Source organism: Suricata suricatta, chromosome 1, assembly GCF_006229205.1.
Source record: "Suricata suricatta isolate VVHF042 chromosome 1, meerkat_22Aug2017_6uvM2_HiC, whole genome shotgun sequence".
Classification (NCBI taxonomy): Eukaryota; Metazoa; Chordata; class Mammalia; order Carnivora; family Herpestidae; genus Suricata; species Suricata suricatta.
In genome coordinates this window covers 98,935,421-98,958,863 of record NC_043700.1, presented here as the reverse complement: position 1 = coordinate 98,958,863, position 23,443 = coordinate 98,935,421, and the positions used below count along the sequence as shown (strand labels likewise).

At 37.8% G+C, this 23,443-nt stretch overlaps 1 protein-coding gene across 1 annotated transcript in view; it reads left to right on the top strand.

The window, feature by feature from the left end:
• The window catches only part of SYNPO2 (synaptopodin 2), a 168,820-nt gene that overhangs the window by 113,969 nt on the left and 31,408 nt on the right, over positions 1-23,443 (top strand). The window contains exons 2-3 of the mRNA XM_029941564.1: positions 17,304-17,455; positions 21,104-21,915. Coding sequence (XP_029797424.1) covers positions 17,304-17,455; positions 21,104-21,915 — 964 coding nt within the window. The remainder of the gene's footprint in view (positions 1-17,303; positions 17,456-21,103; positions 21,916-23,443) is intronic.

Sequence of the window (23,443 nt, the reverse complement as noted above, 5' to 3'; positions counted from 1 at the left end):
GTTTGTAGAAACTGAAGGGGGGAAGAGAGCGGGGGAGAGTGAAGGACACAGATCAAGGGAGACTACTGAATACTGAAAACGAACCATGGACTGAAGGGGGAGGGGGAGAGAGGGATGGTCATGGTGAGGGGCACTTGTGGGAAGAAGCACTGGGTATTATATGGAAACCAATTTGACAATAAACTATTAAAAAAAAGAAAAAATATTTAAAAAATTACCTTTCTTTATAACTGAGAAGAATTTTAAAATGGCAAATAAATATCTACCTTTGGAAAACAATATGGGCAAATAGCATCGCTGAGAACAACTATGCAATTGTTTCAAAATAGCATTACCACCAAGCAAGTCTAGGAACATATATCCATTGGAACATTCAGCAGCTTTAATTATTATACTCTACGAAGAGAATAATGGTTTGAGAGTAAAAAGAAAAGTGTGTTGGCCCTCAGAATGTCCATGGAGAGAAGCTAGCGTGTCCTCTGAGCTTTAGCCAGAGGCATCAGAGGACCAGAAAGGCAAAGATGTCGCTTCTTTCGCAAGAAGAAGCCATGGGCTGAGGGAAAGGGGAAGTAATAAGCCATCCAGGCCACATTCACCCTGATACCACCAGCAACAAACAATAGAAAACTTCTCAAAGAGAAGCCTGAACATGATGGTGTGAAAGTTGATGTCCTAGCTATTGCCTTTCGTATACTTTACAATATATGAAAACAAAAGGAAATTTTGATGAAGAAGTGGTTCAAGATGGAGTTAAAGTATTTGAAAAAGAAGTGTAACTAACTCTCTTAGGAACAGAAGGTCTTTTACTAGACTACAAATTATCCCGTAAATTTGTTTTCAACAATTCAAACTTCAAAGAAACTTCTTAACACAGGAGTGTCAATCTATATTTCTTCCAGTCACACTCTTTCCCATTTTAATATGGGTTTCAAATTTTTTAACACTGATACTGGGGAACATACAGAACATCTGGTTGATACATTTATATGCTAACAACACTATCTCATACTTTTGCTTTTGTTTCAAGGAACGTTTCACATGTCAAATATAAGTGTGCTAATAAAGGAATCTGTGCCATATGGAACCAGGCACAAGAAACCATTTTTTATACCCTTGATAATGACAAGCAAATTGAGTCCATCAACCATAGTTGGAGTCCATGAAGAATTTGTGAGACACCATTATTAGAGAGAGAGAGAGAGATAACAGGGAAAGAGGATGGGGAGGGACAAACAAATAAATGAAACTAACCACATACTAGGTGCCTAATGCCTGTTTGTTATTGGATTGCATCTGTTCTCATGGGGTTAGGTATCCCTCTCACTATGGGCCCCGGTAATTATCCGTAGTTATCAGGGCATGCCATATAACCAGCTTTTTAAGATGGAGTTCCAATTACCAAGTTCTTCTTAATCTCCAGAGCTAGCCTGGAAGGTAAGCTTAGAGCAGTACCTGCCGCTAGAGATAGTAGTTGGTAGATGAATGAATACCTTCAGAAATGAGGTGAAATGAGTTGTAGACTCTTGTAAACACATTGGTTTCATTTTCACAGGCTTTTTCTTTCTCTGTAAAACAAACTCTGAATGAAAGAAACCATGTCTTAGCAAATATGAATGAGGTTAAATAGTGACAGGGATTAGGTTATGTTATTGTGGATGATGGGTACCAAACCATTCCTTTGAAAAACCATTAGAGATTTGATATTTTCTTTGAAATCCCAATTGTTTCCTAGGAAGAGGAGAAAACCCAGTATTTCATAAATCTTTTACATTTGTTAATTAAGAAGGTTCATGTCTTCAAAATTTACTATGGTTTAATTTTTCCTTTAAATTGTAATTCATATAGGCTGTTATATAGTTTGGCTTGAGTCATACAAAATGTTTCTATACTGAACTTTAATCCACTAAATTACTTTAATATGTTTATCTGCTATTTGACTATTCCATTTCCTCCAAATATTAGAAGATGCATATTAGTTATGCACAGCTAATTTAATCAATGTGGAAACAATTTTTCCTATAAAACAAGCACTTGGTAATTCCATTTCTTTGCTTCAGGTTTATGTAATAATAGAAAGGAAATAGAAATTTCATCATATTTAGTTTCAAATGAAAATCAAGAACAAATGGAAATCCTTTGTCTTTAGCATGTTAGATTTTGTGGCCAGCTAGAGAATCAAAATTATAGTTAAGGTAAATCAGAATTTGAACGTGTCATTTTGTTTGCATTGTACATTTAGCACAAGTATTGTCAAATATTTGGAGCTCTTTGTATGGCTGGAGGCTATGGGAGATATTTTTGAAGAACTAGTTATTTGCTTGCATGGTTTCCTTAGGGATAAAATGCAGGTAATAGTGCTTCCACATAAGCAGTCTTTAGCAGCACTCTGGCTCATGTTATGTTTGCCACTTCTTTTTTTTTTAATATAATTAATTGTCAAATTGGTTTCCGCACAACACTCAGTGTGCATCCCACCAAGTGCCCTCCTCAATGCCCATCACCCACTTTCCCCTCTCCCCCATCAACCCTCAGTTTGTTGTCAGTATTTAAGAGTCTCTTATGATTTGCCTCCCTCCCTCTCTATAATTTTTCTCCTTCCCCTCCCCCATGGCCTTCTGTTAAGTTTCTTAATGAATGGATAAAGAAGGTGTGGTGCACATATACAATGGAATACTACTTGGCAATGAGACAGAATGATGTTTGGCCATTTGCAGCAACGTGGATGGAACTGGAGGGTATTCTGCTAAGTGAGATAAGTCAGTCAGAGAAAGACAGAAACCATATGTTTTCACTCATATGTTTACCACTTCTAAAGCAGACTGTATTGCTTTGGAACATCTTTGTTTTCAAAACAACAAAAATTGTATAGTTAAAATAATGTGCAAAAACCCTGAAAATGATGATCATAAACTCATCTTCTGGTCTTTTTGAAAAGTATGATTGCTTAAAGCTCAGTAGAGTTAATGATAGGGTCCTCAAAAGAAAGTCACTCAATCTAGATCTGCCTATTTGTCACATCCACACACACAGACATCCACACACACAGAAATGGCTGCCCCCCTACATATTTCCCTATAGCATTTTATAGAAAATAACACCAACTTGAGGGGCTCCTGGGAAGAGTTTTTTGTGGAGGATAGGGAATAAAAACTAGGTTTCTGCATTTTGAAATCCTGTCCAGAGATCTGATGTTCACCAAAGGCTATAAACCACTATCACTTGTTCATGAGTCTTTAGGACAGTATTATATATGTGGGACTTATATATATATATAAAAGAATTATAGATGATCTTGTTAAATGCGGTTGACCCATTTGGGATTTGGGTTGGGGGCTGGGATTCTGTGGTTCTAACAAGTTCTGGGGTAATTCCAATGCTATGGTCTGTGGACCTCACTTTGAATGGCAAAGATGGGATTTTGATAGCCATTTTGTGGGCCAGCTAACAGGCATTTGTTTTGAAGTACTCAATAAGATAATATAGTATTAACTGGAGTATTATGTTGCAAAAGGATAGCTCCTGCAACAACACTCACTGAGCACTCACTGTGTACTAGACTCTATGCCTTTGCCTCCCAGATCTCCCTTGGCCCCTCCTCATGAGGCTAACATTTATTTGTCCTTTAGGAAACCTTGCCTCCTCTGAGAATCTTTGCCATATGGCTCTGCTAAGCACTCTCATTGCATACTGTGTTGACTTTAATGATAGCAGTTATCAACGTTGGGTTACACTTATCTACTAACTTATCTGTCTGTCTTAGAATATACAGCTCTTGAGGGCAGAATTCATTATTGTACTTCAGAGCCCAGAACACTGTCAGTCACTAAAGACAATCAGTAAATATGTGGTATAATTACCTACTTAACTAACCAAATGAGGTAACAAAAACAAAACCTTGAGCCCTAGCTCCATTTTCTTACAGAAATTCAAGAAAGGCCCCTGGCTGTGTGAAGGGAGAGAGTAGCTGAGGGCTCTCGCCTGTCCCTGCAAGGCTCTCCTTGGCTGGTCCTGGCCCAAGATTTTTTGGCAAGATGATGACATTCATGTAGGCTCTCCTCAATCAGAAATAAATAGGAGAAGCATTAGTCAATCACAGCAGGGAACATGACTGGTTTGAAAATGCATCAACAGAACACTTACATGGACACAGAGGGCACTTGGCAGGACCCTGACTTCCCTTCTTGAAGTACAGCATTTGGAAGCCGCTCCCACAGTCCGATCCACTCACGTGAACCTGCCAAGGCAGACAGAATGTATAGGAACTGCAGGCACCTGAATTATTGCATCAGCTCTGGCGCCTCGTGCTGCTTCACCTCATGTGCCTATCTATCTCCAAGCCCATACTTAGAAAAGTTTTATGTTTTACTGATTGCCTTGTGACTTTGCCTCTTCTGGGGCCAGAGGGATGATGGCGAAATGGAGTGATTGGCAGGAGCAGCTGCAGAGTTGCTTCTTGAGTCATGGTGTGACCATTGCCTTTGCTGGGGAGAACTCCGTTATCTCTGATGTGCGGGATTCAGTAGACCAATTCGTTTCCACAGATACACTGGGAATTCCCCATTTATCCCATGATACCTGTGTTGTAATCTCAAACCTAAAAGAGACTGTAAGGAGAGAATAAATTACAAAGTACATAGTAGGTTTGGGAATGATACTGGCTCTGGTACTGAGGGAAATGAGGCAGACTTTTGAGTAAAATCAAATTGTCTCATATTGTCATTTATTCAGCTTACTATGTACAAGATATACTTTGGGTTGTAAACAATACTAAGATCTTTGTATTGCAATCACAGTTCACAGTGAGTTTCCACTAGCCAGTAATTCAGGAACTGGATGGGGGCTATTTGCAATTAAAGTTTGACATTCCAACCCAGTGAAGATTTTTTCTTATTTCCCTTCCCTTCCCTTCCCATCCTTAGATTTTCTCCTCTTCTGGGGTGCCTGGGTGGCTCAGCTGATTAAGCCTCAGACTTCAGCTTAGGTCATGATCTCACCATTCGTGAATTTGAGTCCCATGTCGGGCTCTGTGCTGACAGCTCAGAGCCTGGAGCTTGCTTTGGATTCTGTGTCTCCCTCTCTCTCTGCCCCTCCCCATGCTTGTGCTCTGTCTCTGAGACATAAATAAACGTTAAAAAAAAAAGGGGGGGAGGCTCCTGGGTGGCTCAGTCGGTTGAGCATCCAACTTCAGCTCAGGTCATGATCTCACGGTTTGTGGGTTTGAGCCCCGTGTCGGGCTCTGTGCTGACAGCTAGCTCAGAGCCTGGAGCCTGTCTTTGGATTCCGTGTCTTCCTCTCTCTCTCTGACCCCTCACCCTGCTCACCTTCTCTCTCTCTCTCTCTCTCTCTCTCTCTCTCTCTGAAAAATAAATAAAACATTAAAAAAAAAGATTTTCTCTTCTTCTTTGTCTCTCTTCAAAGACAGTAGACTTTGGATCCCCAGAACTGGGCTGAACAGTGAGCTTCTTCGTTTCCCCCAGGTCACCAGAACAACTTCAGTCTGAAATCACAGTTGGTTTCAGGTGTGCAAGGTTTTCAAAAGGTCTCGCTTCCCAATTTTTGTCAACCTTTTCCTCCCTGGGCTGTTTGCCCTTGCTTTGCCTTTGTTAGAATTTTCTCCTCTCCAGCTCAGATACCCAGATGCCAATGATCCTTATCACATATGTGTGTCTCTTTAGATCAGTGGTTCTCAAAGTGTGGTCTGCAAACCTCTAGGGGTCTCTGAGATGCCTTCAGAGGACTCACGAGTTCACAAAACAATTTTTATAATAATATCAAGTTGTCATTTTCTCTGTAGACATTTGCACCAATGATATGAAGGCAAAGGTGAATGAAGCCACTTGTACCTTAGGATTCCAGGCAGTGACCCCTTCCTATAGTAGGAGTCATTGTATTCCTCACTGTGGCCATTCCACTGAAGAAACAAGTTTCTGGTTTCATATAAGGATGTTCTTGATAAGGTAATAAAAGCTTGCATTTTATTAAATCTTAAGCACACATCTTTTTAGTATTCTATGTGGCAAAATGAAAATACACATAAAGCACCTTGAATCCTGAAGGACAGTGTTTGTCTTGAGGAAGCACTGTACAGTCATTTCAGTTGCAAGCTCTTATTCCCCATGGAACTCCATTTTTACTTTACAGAATGACTGACAGACACACTGTGGTTAATCATACTGGATAATCAGCAGACAGTTTCTTGAAAATGAGCAAAATGAACCTATCACTTCAAGGAAAACACTGCCAATATGTGAAAATTAAGTTTCATCTGCCACTGTGAATTTGATAGCTTCTCAATACTTAAAGACTTTTTTGATGAGATCATCGATGATATTAAGGAGTGTGATTTTGTTTATTTGTATAATGAAATGTGTCAACATTTGGAACATCTGCATAACTCAGTGAATCAGTATTTTCCAAATAACAGTGCACGGTGTAACAGAATTGTGCATGGGTAAAAGGTCCATTCAAAATGCAAAACAGACCAATGGATTTTAATGTAACCAAGTATGAGAAGTTCATTGTTATTATTTTTTAAAAAATATTTATTCATTTTTTGAGAGACAGAGAGAGAGACAGAGCATGAGAGGGGAGGGGTAGAGAGAGAGGGAGACACAGAATCCAAAACAGGCTCCGGGCTCCAAGCTGTCAGTGCAGAACCCGAAGTAGGGCTCGAACTTAGGAACCACAAGATCATGCCCTGAGCTGAATCAACCAAACCACCCAGGTGCCCCTCATTGTTATGATTGTAAATATCACACTGCAACTTTAGAAACTACCACTTGTTGAGTCTGATGTAGCATCACAGAAAAATACCCAAAATTATCTGCAAAGCTGTTAAAATACTCCTCCCTTTTCCAACTAGATATTGAAGCTAGATCTTTACACACCCCAATCAACATAATGTAACACAATAGAATTAACACAAAAGCACATATGAGAATCTGGCTGTCCTCTATTAAGCTCAGACATTAAAGAGATTTACAGAAATAGAAAACTATTCATACTAAATTATCTTAGTTTTTAAAAAATAGTTATTTTTCATAAAAACATATTGTTTATGTTAACACACCAGTTATTGTATTTTACAATTAATGAACAAAAATTTTAAATGTCTCACTTTTTATATCTAACATGGTAAATATCAGTTGATAGAACCCCCAAGAACAAAATATCTTTAAGTTTGTAATCATTTTTAAGATTATAAATGGGTCCTAAGACCAAAATATTTGAGAAATGTTACTCTAGGTCTCACACACTTAAACACTGATGATGGTCTAGATGAAATTCCAGTTAACTAAAGCTTTGGAGGTGGTCCTTTAACCCCACCCTTCCTTGAAAGGGCACAGGCCTTGATTAACTTCCCCTGGCTAGTTTGCTCCTTTGTGCAGCCAGATCGCTCAGCAAGTCCTGTGCTGGGGAGGTGGCAAGTCCTCCAGTTAATGTGAAGACAGTGTTGGCGTTGGCTTTTACCCCCATTTCCTACTAAAGTAAATGCTTAATACAATTAACTTTCTTGGAATAAAACTATACAAAATATTTATAAATTTGTACTGTTGACAGTTCTTCAGTTAAAACCTCCTTTGGGCACCTGGATGGCTCACTCGGTTAAACATCAGACTCTTGATTTTGGCTCAGGTCATGATCTCACTGTATGAGAGCCAGCCCTGTGTTGTGCTTTGTGCTGGCCCTCCCTCCTTCCCCCTCTGCCCCTCCCCCTCCCCCTTGCACTCACTGTCTCTCCAAAACAAAAAAATGCTTTAAAACCTCCTCAAAATTTTTATATGGTTCATTCCAAAATGGAAGCACTACAATGTATCTTATATAAGATTATATATATATATATATATACACACACACACATATGCATATATATTACAGTTCAATAAGACATAGCATTAACCAACTGGAGGGGATGCCTTTGTTCTCCTGTAAGGAAAATGATTCCCTGAGACCCTAAATGCCTTGTCACATGGTTTACTTGCTTAATTAAGGTAGCAGGTCCCACTTTGCTACTAGACCAAACTAATAGAACTTAATACATGTCTTAAAAATCTGACTCTTGTCATGTAGAGGACATTTCTTCAAGTTATGTCTACCTTGTTTATCCATAGTTTTATGTAAGAGCAACCTGGAAGAAAAAAACTGCTTTATCTAGTTTAATTAAATATAGTAAAACTGCAGATGGCTGTAGAGCTGTGAGGAAACAGGACATTCCAGCAGATACGTTTTCTGTATCTAAAGCTAAACCATTTCAGTAAAAACACCAATATAAGAAAAGCATTTAGGATTTCAAATTATGAACTCTAATCCAGTACCTAATGTGTCAATGCCGCAGATCCAGTTACATAAAACTTTTATCTATTTAGGATGGTACTCTCTATAAGATATCACATGCTTTTCTGCATCTAATCAATCTAGTGAAGATGATTTAAGCATTTTAAATGACTTAAGGAAGGTCTTTATTATTAATGTCCATTCTTTTACTCAAATCCAATCTAGGCATCAAGTCCCACTGAGCATGTGACAGGTTACACATTCATTAAATGACCCAGTATGCCAAGTCTTTTTTTTTTTTTAAAGATTTTCATGAGTTTTTTTTTTAATTTTGGCTTTTATCTTCTTATTTTGGCATTGTATTAACTATAACATCTCCTTTTATACAGGATGCGTGTTTGTCTCTCCATTTCTAATTTTCTGTAAACCAAATAAAAAAGCATATTAGAATTGTATAAAAGTGAGCAAATAGGATAAGAAAGGACCCTGGTACTTACAATGATCATAGATGTCTTAGTGAGCTTTATTTATTCCTGTATTTTGACCTCAAAAGATGTTAAACTTACTTACAGGTTTTTTAGATGATTAACTAAATTCTTATTAGGTGAGGTATTATAGGATAATTATTTTGTTAGGGCCACCTGGCTGCCTCAGTCAGGACATGTAACTCTTGATCTCAGGGTTGTGAGCTGCATTAGCATTAAAGGTTTGAAACCTGCTTAAAAAATTATTATTTTGTTAATGGTTATGTGTACAGTTAATAAACAGATATTTGAAAAACTAAAATAGTGATTCTAGTTCTACTCTCTTTTCTAAGTAATTCTGATTTTACTAATTACTTATTTATCTAGTTTTTTAGATTTTACATGTGCTTTTTAGTAAGTTCTTTAAAAAGTATTTTAAAAATACTCTCTTGTAAAATTTTTATTTATTTATTTTGAGAGAGAGAGAGAAAACACATGCAAGCAGTGGAGGGGGAGAGAGAGAGAGAGAGAGACAGAGAGAGAGAGAAGAGAGGGAGAGGGAGAGTGAGAATCCCAAGCAGGATCTATGCTTAGCGCAGAGCCTGACTCGGAGCTCAATTTCACAACTATGAGATCACAACCTGAGCCAATATCGAGAGTTGGATGCTCAACGAACTGAACCATCCAGGCACCCCTTTTAAAAAATATTCTTATATTATTTTTTTATACAATGTATATAGAAAGAATGTGCCTAAAGGCAAGAAGTCTTTATGCAATCTACCACATTTCATCCAACAAAAGAGCACACAGGGACATGCCCACATAGGCTCTGGTCCATCAGTGTTTTTCTGAAAGACCTTGAGTGTTTATATTCTTAGGAAGGAAAGACGAGAAGAGAATACCATTCCATATTTGTACTTGTTGGTTTTTTAGCATCATGGTGGCTGCTTAATAACAGCTCAGAGCAGTGCTATTGCAGCATCGTTTCTGCCTGTGAAATCACATTGGTATGCAGATTCTTAAGTATGCAGCGCCATGGATTAGGGCCCTCATTCCTGTCAAAGACAGTTATTTACTCCGGGAATCTTTCCAAGGTTGCTACCAGGAATGCTTTTTACTTTTATGGTGACTTGGTCCCTAAGGATAAGGATAGTTATCCAAAAGGAAAACTTTTTGCCCAGTATCTGTACATGTATTAGTGACCACAGCAGTGAAGTTCGGTCTTCAAATGAAAACTCAAGATGAGAACAGCCTATTGGGCTTGAGTTGAGGTGCTGAGTATAAGAATAACTGAAAAATCCTAGAGTCTGTTGGCATTTGCACCCATGACCTATCTAAATATACAGTTTAAGAGTTACTTTCACTATTTAGATGAACTTTTTGTGAATTGAATCCATTTTTCAATTCTTTATGCACTTCAGTGCCTTAATGGAGAGAAACCTCATTTCCTTTTAGGAATCAGCTATTGTCCTTTTATTTTATTTTAGTTTTTAAAATTTATTTTTATTTATTTTTGATAGACAGAGACAGTGCGAGCAAGGGAGGATCAGAGAAAGAGAGGGAGATACAGAATCTGAAGCAGGCTCCAGGCTCTGAGCTGTCAGCACAGAGCCTGACGCGGGGCTCAAACCCACAAACTGTGAGATCATGACCTGAGCCAAAGCTGGACGCTTAACCGCCTGAGCCACCCAGGTGCACCACAACTATTGTCCTTTTAGAACATTTGTTTTATTTACTGTGCATGTTGATAATCATCTTACTTTTTTCCTTACAAATTCTTCACAGGGTTTTTACTTCTGTTGTATTGATTTCCTAGTATGTACTCTATAAGGGCTTTCCTGAGCTTTGTTCATTGTCTTCAAGTTTGAATCCCCTTTGCCCTTCCTCCTTTATTCTTAGCAGATAGTGACCTCATACAATTTATCCAGTGTACATTTCTGCATTGTCTCTTCTGTCTTGAAATACCACCAGTCTCTGCATCTATTAGAGTAGTTGCCCCTCTTCTCTTACCTTCTGTGTTTGCCCTTGATTCTATCATTCTGTATCAGTTCAGAGTCCATGGGCAAAAAATAGAAACCTCTCTAGTTATTTTAGTGAGAAATGAAGTTAATAAGTACTTACAGAATTGTTGAAAGATCTGGAAAGTCAGGCTTTAGGCAGGGCCTCCAGGAATGACTTCAAACAACACTGCAGAACTGGCTACCCAAGGGATTGGCAACATTTGCCATAATATGGAAGCAAGGGAGTCAGGAACCATTGGGCCTGGCACTGGGTCTAGGGTTACGTATCTTAGTGGTAATCTGGGATCATGATCTGCTGTAAGCTGCCCACAGAACTGGTGTATTCAGAGTAAAGTCATCTCTCAGGTCTGCACCAGCAGAATGGATGCCTCACAATCTAATGTCCTTCTCCGCTTAACTCAATCCCTAATGCAAGTCTCTTGCAGCTACACCTGCTGTGTTAGAACTATATCACACCTGGAGTGCTCGCTGAAGGAGAGTCTGGGAAATGCTTTTATCTTCTCAGCCTCTGTGACATACAAGGCACACTTGAACAAGCTTGGGACTCAAGTTCAGCAATCCATCCAACTCTGCCACAGTCTTCTCCACTGACTTGATTTACTCAATTATTAGTTATATTTCTTATTTATTTACATATGCTAGGTCTTTTCTCAAGTCTTTTTTTCCATCTTACTATTTGAATTTTTTGCAATAAGTTCTGAGATGCCTTTTGCTTCCCACAAGAAAGATTTTCCTTGGGTTATTATTGCTTTTATTAAATTCCTTGTATTTTGATCCTTGTTTTCTTTTGCCTTGTCATCCTGAAACTGTATTGCTATTTGCTATTGATTTCCAGAAATATTGTACCACTGTAAACATGAGTTCCCAACAATTTGTGAACTCATCTTTGATATTAGGAAACTCACCATCTATCAATGACTGAGTTTGGAGTTCAGAATTTTGAGAGCAAGCCATTTAAAAGTAAGATCATTTACTTATTTCTAAAACTTAATTAACCATCATCATTACTCTTGCTGTAGCTCCCAATGACCATTCTGACCATTTCTCTGGTCAGTTGAGGAATACAGATCTACCTAGGCTTCAGTGTGAGAGCCAGCCTGCTTGATGGAATGTGTATTCAGTCTTGTCTCAGAGATAAGAGAAAGTTTTGTTAAAGTCCTGAAGTGGAAAACTGAGGAAAGGCTGGAGTTTCAGAAAGAGCTGTTAGATCATAGCTTTCCAATTTCCATCAAAATGTTTTAATTTCTAGAATTTTCCTTGTCTGAGATCATCTCTCTCATATACTCCTGGTTGTCTACAGGTCCTTGAGACTTCATGTTACAGATTAAGAATAGCCCACATAGGATAGTTTAGATTTATGCTAATTTCCTCCTTCTTCTTCATATGATTTAATTGATGTAGTAGTGGAATCTAAGGAAGAGATTGTCTTGGTTCCTACTACTTACTCTGACGTCTTCCAAGAGGACTTGTCAATGAGTTATACATTAAAATCAGCCCATGAGATAAGATTTAGTTTCACTGACAACAAGCTGACACAACAGATATGCCATTTACGCAAGACGAGTAGTAGTTTAACTACAAGGTTCTATGAGAATTCAAATGTGATACCTGCTTTCTAGTCAGTTCTAGAAGACTTGGAAATGAAGGTGAAAATAAGAGAATAAAAAAAGAAGCTTTTTGCATTTTTCCAGGAAAATATGTATTCCTAAAACCAAATTAGCATACCTGAAACTCTTCTCAGATTTATTCTGTGAAATGAAAATAACATGTTGAGTTTCCCAGAGAAGCTCTAACTTTCCATTTACACTTGGTGGTAGTAAAAGAAATCCTACCTGGCATGGATCAAGAAGCAGTAAGCAAAAAATACAGTATTTGGTAAATATTTACATTATCAACATCTCTTAGTTCTATGGTCTGATTAAATTGAGAGGCACCTATAGGGAATACAGTATTGTAAGGATAGAAATTCCTTATCTGTCTAGATATCAGATGTGGTATGAGGTCTCTGAGGGAATGTTCTCAAGAAAAATGCATTACATCACGTGCTCATATGAGTATGTTATGTCAAATCACAGTTTGCAAAAGATAATTATACTTGAATTTGAATTTTTAACATATTGGGTCAAAATATTGATTATTTTCCAATCTTTAAAGAATACCTTATATACAAATCTTACAATAAAAGAAGAAAGAAAATCAAATGAAACAAAAGTTGTCTTTCCCAGTTACTGGACTGACCGGGCAAATTTTTATTACCTTTGCCTCATCTCTTCCATTTCCTCTGTGACTTTCCTTACTGCCTATGCTAATTGTTGTAACACCTCTCCTCCCTCTCTTTAAGATTCATGGTAGAGAATTCAGACTATTGACTATGGAGGCAATATGTAAAGTGGTTAAAAATGCATACTCTGAAGTCAGATTCCCTGGGTTCAATTTCTGATTCTCAGTGTGTGATATTAGGCAAAGTACCTAGTATTCTGAGTCACTCTTCTTATCTTAGAAGTAATGGCAGTCCATCTGAACATACACAAATGGAATTATATTTATACTTCACATTGAGGTTTTGTATGGATAAGTGATATGAGCATGCACAGGGCTTAGCATAGTAAGTGCTCAATGAAAACAAGCCACTAGTAATTAAATAATTGTATTGTTATTTCTGCTGGGAAGCAATAAGTAGGCTTGTCTTTTTCCACCTTTCATCTATGAAATGTGTACTTACTGAGGAAAAGACAGATACAACATTTATCTTTAGATTAAGATGAGTTGATGCCAAATATATACATAAAAACTGAAAATAAATCCAGATGTTTTCAAACATCTTGCAAACTACTGACATTTTATCACTTTTCTTTGTACTTGGCATGTCCCTTTCAAGTGTGTGTATGTGTCGGAAGCCAACTCATTTTTATCCATTAGTCCCTTCTTGGGCACCTCTAAGAGTTGTGTGTGTATCCTGGAACTTAATACATATCATTTCTAATTCTTTTTAATCATCTAGAGAAGTAATATTTATTAGCTCTATTTTACATTTTAGAAAACTAAAGCTCAAAGCATAATATAACTTATCTAAGTTCAGCCAGCTTGTAATTATTGGAGCCATGTGATTGAAACCCCTCTTCCTTCTGAGTTGGTTTTCTCTCCCACTATGACATGTATTTTATGAATCTATGACTAATGGCCTAAGAAGAAGACTGGCTGATAAATTCACTGAAATTCAGCATTGTCAATGCTAATGAACTCTATATACAGATTTATCACTGACAGCATATTTCATTTTCACAAATAGGAGTATTTTCAGGCATTAGAATTTTTACTCACATACATAATAATACTCAAATATATATAGTATAAAATGCATAATTATATGCAATGTAAGGTAAGGATCTTTTGTACATGAATAAGTGTTTGTCCATCATATACCTTTGAACAGAACCATATTGGTAAAGTTGGTGACTGCAGAGGATATGTTTGGACATAATAGATACTGTCATGCAAACTTTGTTTTGTAGTCCTATTAAAAATGGAGAAAGAGTAGTTCTTCAGAAAAGGCAAGGGAAGTATCATCATATTTAACATGGTCCTTTGTGGCAAGGGAAGTATCATCATATTTAACATGGTCCTTGAGGAAAATATTTCTTGCTGTTCAGACAAATGTAAAAGGTCAGTAAATACAATCACAGCAGTTGATTCTGAATGTTGGTCTCAGAATGCATGCTCTGAAGGAATGCTAACTACTCCTCCCATAATGCTTTTGCTTATTTGGATACCATTAAAAGCTCTACTTGACAGGCATAATGATGAACTGCACTTTTCCCATCAAGCAACACATTTGGATGATAGACCGCTCTCTTAAATTGGGAATTTATTTATCTTCCAAGGACCACAATTTTTCAACTTGATCTGCAAACCTATGAAGTTGCTTAAAACTCACACAACTTATTGCTGATAAAGGGAAACCCCCTCTTCTCGCCCCTAAGATTGGGCCTTAAGGGGTACAATGATACATTTGTTTTATAAACATAAACCTGTTTGATCCTCCAAAGGCTGAATTTTCTGTCTGTGTTCTAGTACTTCTGACTCAATTGGCTGAATGGGTATACTTCAAAATTTGCCTTATTATCCACCTAATCTTATTTTGTAGAACAATAAATAAATAAATAAATTTAAATGATTAAAATGTGAACTAATAACTCTAACCATAACTTAAGAGTATTCATTATTGAGTGTTGTTTTATATCTGACTTATTAACAACTCTCTTGTGATTCTTTATTTTAATTATTTCATGCAGGAAAAAACAAAACAAATACATTTGGCAGTTAAATAGATATTTCTCAAAACTGGGTGCATATTCTCTATCTCATTTCTTTTGTTGCTTCCTTATAGCCTTAGAAATATTGAATTAATTTAATATTTTGCAATAAACTAGTGTGTTCTTCCAAAAAAAAGAATGAGATCGATTTGTTAGAAAAGGGAAAGCCACTTTAGATTATAATTTATGACAATCAAAGGATAGACCATCCCAGAACAAAACTAACTGAATCACTTCAAACTTCATAGTGTCATAGTTTTGGCACTTAAGGTATTTTTTTTACTTTCAAGAGGACCACTTAAAATTTAAATAGACCAGGAGAGGGGTGCCTGGGTAGCTAAGTCAGTTAAGCATCCGACTTCAGCTCAGGTCATGATCTTGTGGTCCATGAGTTTGGTCTGTGCTGACAGCTCAGAGCCTGAAGTCTGCTTCAGATTCTGTGTCTCCCCCCTTCCTCTCTCTCTCTCTCTCTCTCTCTCTGCCTCTCCCCTATTCTCATTCTATCTGTCTGTCTCTCTCTCACTCAAAAATAAATAAGCATTAAAAATTTTACAAAAAATAAATGGACCAGGAAATATAAACAAACCTATATTGGCCAACATATTGATTATCATTAAAAGCTTGTTAAAAATCAGTGGGCAGCTGTTGGAGGTAAGTTGAAATGTGTTTCATGCCTAAAATGAGTCTGGCTATGAAAATATTCTTCAAGAAATATTGCTTACCAGGCTTTGAGCTCTCTGGACTCAGAATCTTGATTTAATGGGAAGGGATCATCTTGGTAGAAAATATCTACAATAGTATCTGAAAGTGTTTTTAAGTTTGAAATTGTATGACATGTTACATGGTTCCTTGAGAACTATTAAACTCACATTATAAAATGAAATCTAAACACATTGGTATCACTTAGGTCCCCAGCAGGAAATAGGTGGCTTGCTCAAAGGAATAATTATAAATAACATAATGCAGGGACTAAAGGCAGGTTTAAGTGAACCAACAAATGATACTGAAGCACTGGAAGATAAAAAACAGGCAGCTACTATACCTTACGGCCCGAAGATACAGGAAGATGGAATGTGTTATTGGAACCTAAGAAGAGTTAAGGATCATAGAGGAGCTGTGCCTCTCTAGATGGAGGAATACAGCCATTGCCAAACCGTGACCCAGCAGATTCAGCAGGGGGAGCATCTACCTGACTGCTCTTTGATGTCTTCCCGGGGCTTCCTGTTGACCAAATTCAATCAGGAGCCCACGAGGGAGCTCAGCCAGTGCTGTCTTTAGAAGCCAGTCCCCCACTGGCACAAAGATGCTCAGAAAGTGGCCAATGAACCTGGAAGGGCAATGGGAGAATAACCGGCATAACATTTTACCACAGTCATAATTCTATAGGATACAAACCTCCAATTATTCCTCACTAAGAACCTGGTGGGAGCTCTCTGCCATTATTCTACTCCTCCGAATTTCTCCTTTCCAGGTTCTGAAAGTTCTCTTTTAGGTTTCTATTCCGTTTTTGTTCCGTGTCATTCTGTTCAAGAACATGATGTGATCTTTGCGGCAGGGATGTTTTTATTATTTGCAAAATAATCTTTTTTCTTTCTTCTTTGCTAAACTTTGCTTAGTATCAAGACTTTTGTAGTTGATTTCAATAAAGGATTTTTATCTTTGACATAATTCTTAATATCCTGGCTGCCTAAGTTCCTCATTGTGCTGGGATGGCTTTAATTAGTTCATTTATCTGTACAGCACTCTCCTTAAACTGTTCTGCCCTATATCTCCTTCTTAAAGTCAGTGTTCCATCCACCTCAGCAATGGGAAAGGCTTAAAAATTTTTTTTGAATGCGAGAAGTCACTTTCTGACTAGTGTCAGACTTTACAATGTGACATAATTATTTTTAATGTAATCTTAATTATTTTAATACATCTGCCCTCATTCTCCTCTATTCTTAATTGTTTTATTCCAGTCCTTTTGTCATAGGTTTACCTTCCTTATCCATTTACTTCCAATGCTATGAATTAAATGTTGACATGATGGTACATAGTACATTGTGTGTGTGAGAGGGATAAGAAGTGTTTACAGTGATCTTATTGGTTAAAAGATGGATTAAAAACCAGAGTTAATGTTATAGTTTGCATATCTATTTACCTCTCCCAAATAAAAGTTTCTTAGAGATGGTGGCAAGGTTTTCTACACGTTATGTGATTCTAACTATTGCTTTCTTTTTCACTCCACTCAGATCCGAAGCCAGAGCAAAGCGTCTGGGTCTGGGCTCTGCGAGGGGGATGAAGTGGTTTCTATCAATGGCAACCCTTGTGCAGACCTCACCTACCCCCAAGTCATCGAGCTCATGGAGAGCATAACAGACTCTCTCCAAATGCTCATCAAAAGGTACAAAAGAGTTGTTGGAATATATGTTTTCTCTTGAAGCTAGATGGGACTGACTACAGCTTTTCCTGCCTATATAATCTGTCATTTATGGGGAGATTGGGGTTTCCCTGTAAAGGTCAGTTTAGTTAAACAGGAGAACCACCGTGTTTGAAAAATGGCAACTCTGATCAACTTAATTTTCTGGTTAATTTAAAATTAACTTGAAAGTCTTTGTTCATTGAACCTTGTTGAAAATCTTAGGTATTTTAGACTAGCTATTTAGGAAGCTCAGTATGCTGAACATGATTTAATACTTCCAGGTCAAGATTTTGTGGTGAGTCAGAATCACTAAATTATACTTCCAGATTCACCAATGAATTAAAAATGTTTAACTTAACTGTAGAGAACAAACTGATGTGGAGTGGGTGGGAGGTAGGATGAGGGAGAAAGGTGATAGGGATTAAGGAGGGCCCTAGTTGTGATGAGCACCGGGTAATGTATGGAAAGCTTCAGTTACTGTATTGTATACCTGAAACTGACATAACTCTGTATGTTCATTACACTGGAATTAAAATTTTAAAAATAACAGCCATCAATTCCATTAAAAAGTGTTTAAGTGTTAAACTGTTATACTGTACACTAATTTTCTTATAGAAAGAGAGTGCCCAGGAGAAGGAAAGTAACAAAAACCCTAACAGCAGCTAGATTTCTGATGGTCAGGACTCCAGTAAAACCATTTGGGTATGGATAAAAGCAGATAATTAGAGGGGCGTCTGGGTGACTCAGTCAGTTGAGCTTCCGGCTTCGGCTCAGGTCATGATCTCACAGTTCGTGGGTTCGAGCCCCGCGTCGGGCTCTGTGCTGACAGCTAGCTCAGAGCCTGGAGCCTGCTTCAGATTCTGTATCTCCCTCTCTCTCTCTCTCTGACCCTCCCCTGCTCGCACTGTCTCTCTCTGTCTCTCAGAAATAAATTAAAAACATTAAAAAAAAATTTAAAAAGCAGATGATTAGAATAGAGGTTTGGGACTATTAATGGAAATCACTTGTTACTCTGATCTCTCCAAATACCACCCTTCCCACCTAACTGCTTAAAAATGCACTAGTAAACCTTAAATATTAAAACAAAAGAAAACAACAAGGGCAATCACACACACACACAAAAACACTACAGCATCAACATTTTTATGGTGTGAAAATCACAGTATTGTGTGCTTTGCAAGTGAGGCTCTGACCCTTACATTGTAATGAATGCAGAAAGGAGAGTTCTGGCTTCTTGGAGAGCAGCCTTCAGGAGGAAGATATCAGAGGACATCTCATACAGAATTTAAAGCTCTCCAGGTTTTGTCCTAACTCTGCAGAAGCACTACATGCAGCATTGCCCCTCTGATAATCATTCACGATTGATTTCCATTTTTATATACACATGAACTCAGTATGGCCATAATCTAATGAAAATAAAAGAAGTGTAGCATTATTCTTAGACTCTCCCATCTAAATATTTACCCATCAAGCCCAATGTTTAAGCCCAATATTTAGGATCTTACTTAATTCTAAGGCTGCCATTTGCTTTTATAAGGAAGCTAACGGGAATCTTGCCAAGTATGGACACAGGGTTTGCCGTAGTCATGCATAAATCTCTGAGGTATCGAAGACTTCCGTCTTTGTAAAGATTAAATCATAGCCCAAATAGGGGGAAAAGCTTTATCTAATTTATTCCCTTTTTAGTGTCTTTACTCTTTTAATGAGGCCAATTTCTTTAGAACATATTTGTGGTCTGGGACATTCCCTGCTAGTTCTTGTTTTGATTACAGTGGCTATCACCGGGAAAATCCTTGGTGATTTAGAGCCAAGCCTCTGGTACATTATTTACTTTCAGAAAGAAATGAACTAGTTTTCTGCTGCTTTTAATAATTAGAATTATGACTATTATTATTTTCTCTTAAGTATTTTGACTTTTACAAAATAAATAACTGATGAGATTCAAATGGAATCTCAAACTGAAATCAGCCCAAAGGCAGCCACCACCATCATCATCATCACCACCACCACCTCCACCATTATGGATAGCTGAACATTGTACCTATGTAGGCCGAATGGAAATGACCATTTTCAGGTACAAATCTCTAACCTTGGTTGCTTTTATGATTTTTATTCTTGTATATCCATTTTACTTCTGTGGCCAGTAAATATTAACATTTATCTGAACCATTTATCTGTATTACAGTCCATAAGCCTGGAATAAGTTCAAATGGCTCTCTTCTCAGCTTCCTAATTGATTGCTAACATAATTCAAAGTGATTTAATCTCCTTCCATCTGAGGCCTTCCTAAATTAAAACTCTCTGACCTTGTGGTACCATCAAATTTAGTTGCATAGAGTGTATTCATCATTTCCTATATAAGAAAGATCTAATTTGCTATTACCATGTTTTTAAAATGCTATATTATAATTTTTTTTAATTACCAGGAAACTTTACAGATTACTTCCTTAGAGAAAGCTGCATATCATTTGACGTTGGCTATTTCTTGTTTTGTTTAGTTTTGTTTTACTAAGTGCAGTCAAAAGCAAGGTTAGGAGCAATTATTTTGAACATTAGAAATCCTATCAGATAGATTCTAGGATATATTTCTTTGAGTAGCCCCTTGAGTAGGGGTTCACTCTCTTCAATTGGTGACCTGGCATTATTCAGGGTACGTTTTGAGGGAGGACAAAAGGAGCAGAGATAGAAGCTGCTGGGTTTTTTTTTTTTTTTAACTTACAAATGTGAGACATGAAAGCATTGCCTATAGCTGTTCTGTAAATGATGCTTCTCTTCTAAAAGCAGTTAGAGTTTAGAGGTTAGCAAGAAGTTGTTTGACTCTTAAACTGGCATTGCCTCTTGCAAACCTAGATTTGCAAAATTAACTGGGGATGGTTAAGGTCAGAATCAAAGGACTGTGCTGAGCAGCTCTGGACATCTTAGCTGAGAGATAAAGAACAATTTGACTTCAGAGATCCTATAAGGAAATGCTCTGAGACACAGGTTCAAACAGGAGAAGGGGGGACATCTCTGATTATAAATACTCCATGACTCAATGATTCATTGCAGCATGGAAAGGATTTCTCTTTACACAAGAGTACTGGGCTGGGGTCCACTTATTACAAAACACATGCACACTGGGGTTTGAAAAACAGCTTCTATTTCATTCCTTTCAAGAAAGCACAGCCTGTGAAAGGATTACTTGAATTATACGTATATTAATATTGCTCTGAAGCTGTTGAATATACTTATGTGACATAATGTTCAGACCTAAACTTAGTCAGTAAGACACTGAAATTCTTCTTTATATTAGAACAAACATGGTTATTTGAAAACATACAAGTAATTACAGATAAAGGACATCCATGAGGCTATAACCTGTGCTTTTAAAAAATAAAAACTGAATTTAGGGCAGATTTAGGTTCCGTAATCTTTTGTAAGCATTTTCGTTTTGCTTTAAAGTAAAGTTTATTTGGAAGATCCTTAAATAATAATATAAACATATTGCCAACTTCTGCTGTCAAGTATGTTGCAGTTGACATTTAGGAGGAAGTAGTTTGATGTATCACGTACCATAAAAGTGTCAGGAAGTTCTTTGGCAGGTGTACCACACTCCGATTTAACCGTCTGGACTGATTTTTCTGTGTGCAGACCATCCAGTGGAGTAAATGAGACTTCCATCTCTGAAACTGAAAACAAAACCCCTGAGCATCTCACCCATGAGCGGTACGTGGAAAGTACCACTCTGCAGATTCGACCAGCCACAAAGAACCAGCACAGAGAGTTCTATGTCGCCTCAATCAAGAGTGGAGTTCCTCTAGCTGAGGACCAAGGGAGTGGTCCTGGTTTTTCTGAGAGCATAAAAGAAGAAACGGGCCTGACCTACCATGCGGCTCCCTACATGCCCGATTCCCAAACAGGACGCTTAGCAGAGGAGATTATCTTAAGGGAGAAGTCAGAAGCTTGGCAGCCAAGCCCTGTGGTTGAGTTACAACTGTCCCTTTCACAAGAGAGAAACAAGGGCACAAATGTCCCTGTGGTGGCTCTCCTGGGAGCTGAAAAATCTAAGTCTCCTGACCCAGATCCTCATTTACAACACGATGGGACTGTCCACATAAATTCAGTCCCCACGAATGAGAAAGGGGAGCCTTCTCTGAGGTCCAGCAAGATAATCCAGATCTCCAGTGGCAAAGAGTTAAAAGTGATCCAGGGAAGTGAAGCAGGAGACAAGGGGCTGCCCCGAGTGGAAGTGATACTCGACTGCTTGGACAGGCAGAAGACGGAAGGGTGCAGGCTTCAGGCAGGAAAGGGGTGTGCGGATTCTTCAGTGGAAGGAGGGCAGTCAGAAGCACCTCCTTCTCTGGTATCCTTTGCAGTCTCATCAGAAGGCACAGAGCAGGGAGAAGATCCACGCTTGGAAAGGGATCACAGCAGACCTCACAAGCACAGAGCACGCCACGCACGTAAGTCCTTCTCTGGGGCCACCACTGGGCTCTCGGAAGGGGCTTGGGAGCTTAGGGCATTTTGCTGCTGCTTCCCTTGCATGGATTTTTTAAAAAGGTTTCTCTTATGTCTCTCTGTGGTTTAAAAAAAATATTAATGCACTGAATAGCAAATGTGAAGTTGTGCAGAATACCAGTCTCTGAAATGGAGGCAATATGTGTGGAGTTTGTTGTAGATTTAAATGTTATTTAATGCAGTTTCTTTTATCCCCAAAGGCACAGGAGCTGTTAAAAAGAAAATAATATTGTTAAATGTGTCCCTTTGATTTGTCTCAGAATGTTGTAATATTTCAGGTAAAATGGCACAGGGGAGTATTTGAAGTCATGTGGACTTGGGGTTTAAATGTCAAAAAACATTGAGTCTGCTTCTGAGAGATGTCTTAAAATGCAGGATTCACCACTGATATTAAAAGCAGATCCTCATTTTGAAAAAAAAAATCATTGTGCAGCTTGATGATGCTTGCAGAAGTGAGTTTGACGGACAAGGACATGTGGAGTACTGAGCAGTTACATGATCCTCTCCGTTTTGTGGTCTTCATTCGACTGCACAGCGTTTCATCTACCTTCGAGACACACAAGTCTGTCTCCGGGGCCATGTGGAGGCATTTAAATGTCCCCAAACACAAAATATACTTAAATTCAAGACAACTTGAAGGTGTTTTGTTTTACCCAGGGGACCGATCACAGGAAGGAGAGTGAGGATAAGAATGGCAGTTAGGTTTTATGATTTTTATTATTTTCTTTTCTCTCTCTCTCTTTTTTTTTAAACAAATTTTCTAATTCCATTTGAGGAGGTAAGGCTGGCCAGCAAAGGCACTTAAATGTATGAATGATACACAATGGTAATGAACTCAGTTATTCAAAGTATTGCATATGAAATCTTCTAGCCTTTCGTTACTCCTTTCAAAGCATATTTTTAGCATAACCATTTGTAGCTTTATTGGCAAGTGCTGTTAATCATCTTGTACTTGAAGCATCTGTATGCATCTTCACATTTATAGCCTATCAAACAAGTGTATTAAGGCAGCCTTCACATATTTTACATGTTGGCAGTGAAGTTTTAGCAACAACCGTGCAACTGTGACTGTCAATTCAATAGCAAGTTGTGTAACACTAGTCAGAAAAAGGAATTACATTGAGGAATCATCACACTTTTTACTATTTTCAACAAATAAAATTTTATTGCCAGGGAATATTGGTAACTTTGTCTTAAAACTGTTCCCTCTGATTCTATTTTATTTCTTAAAAATGAATCATTGAGTCTGATTTTTTCCAGTGACTAAAAAAGCTGGTTTTCAATCATAAAATAGTCAACAGGTTTTCCTGAAATTTCCATTTAACTATTTTGAAGAACTCAGAACTTACTTGTGAATCAAGTAAGGTACCATTATGTACATGATGACAATTAACTGATGCTATAAATGAATTTGCCACCAATTTATTTTTGTAACGTAATGATAAAATTAAAAACATATATAAATGTTTGCTA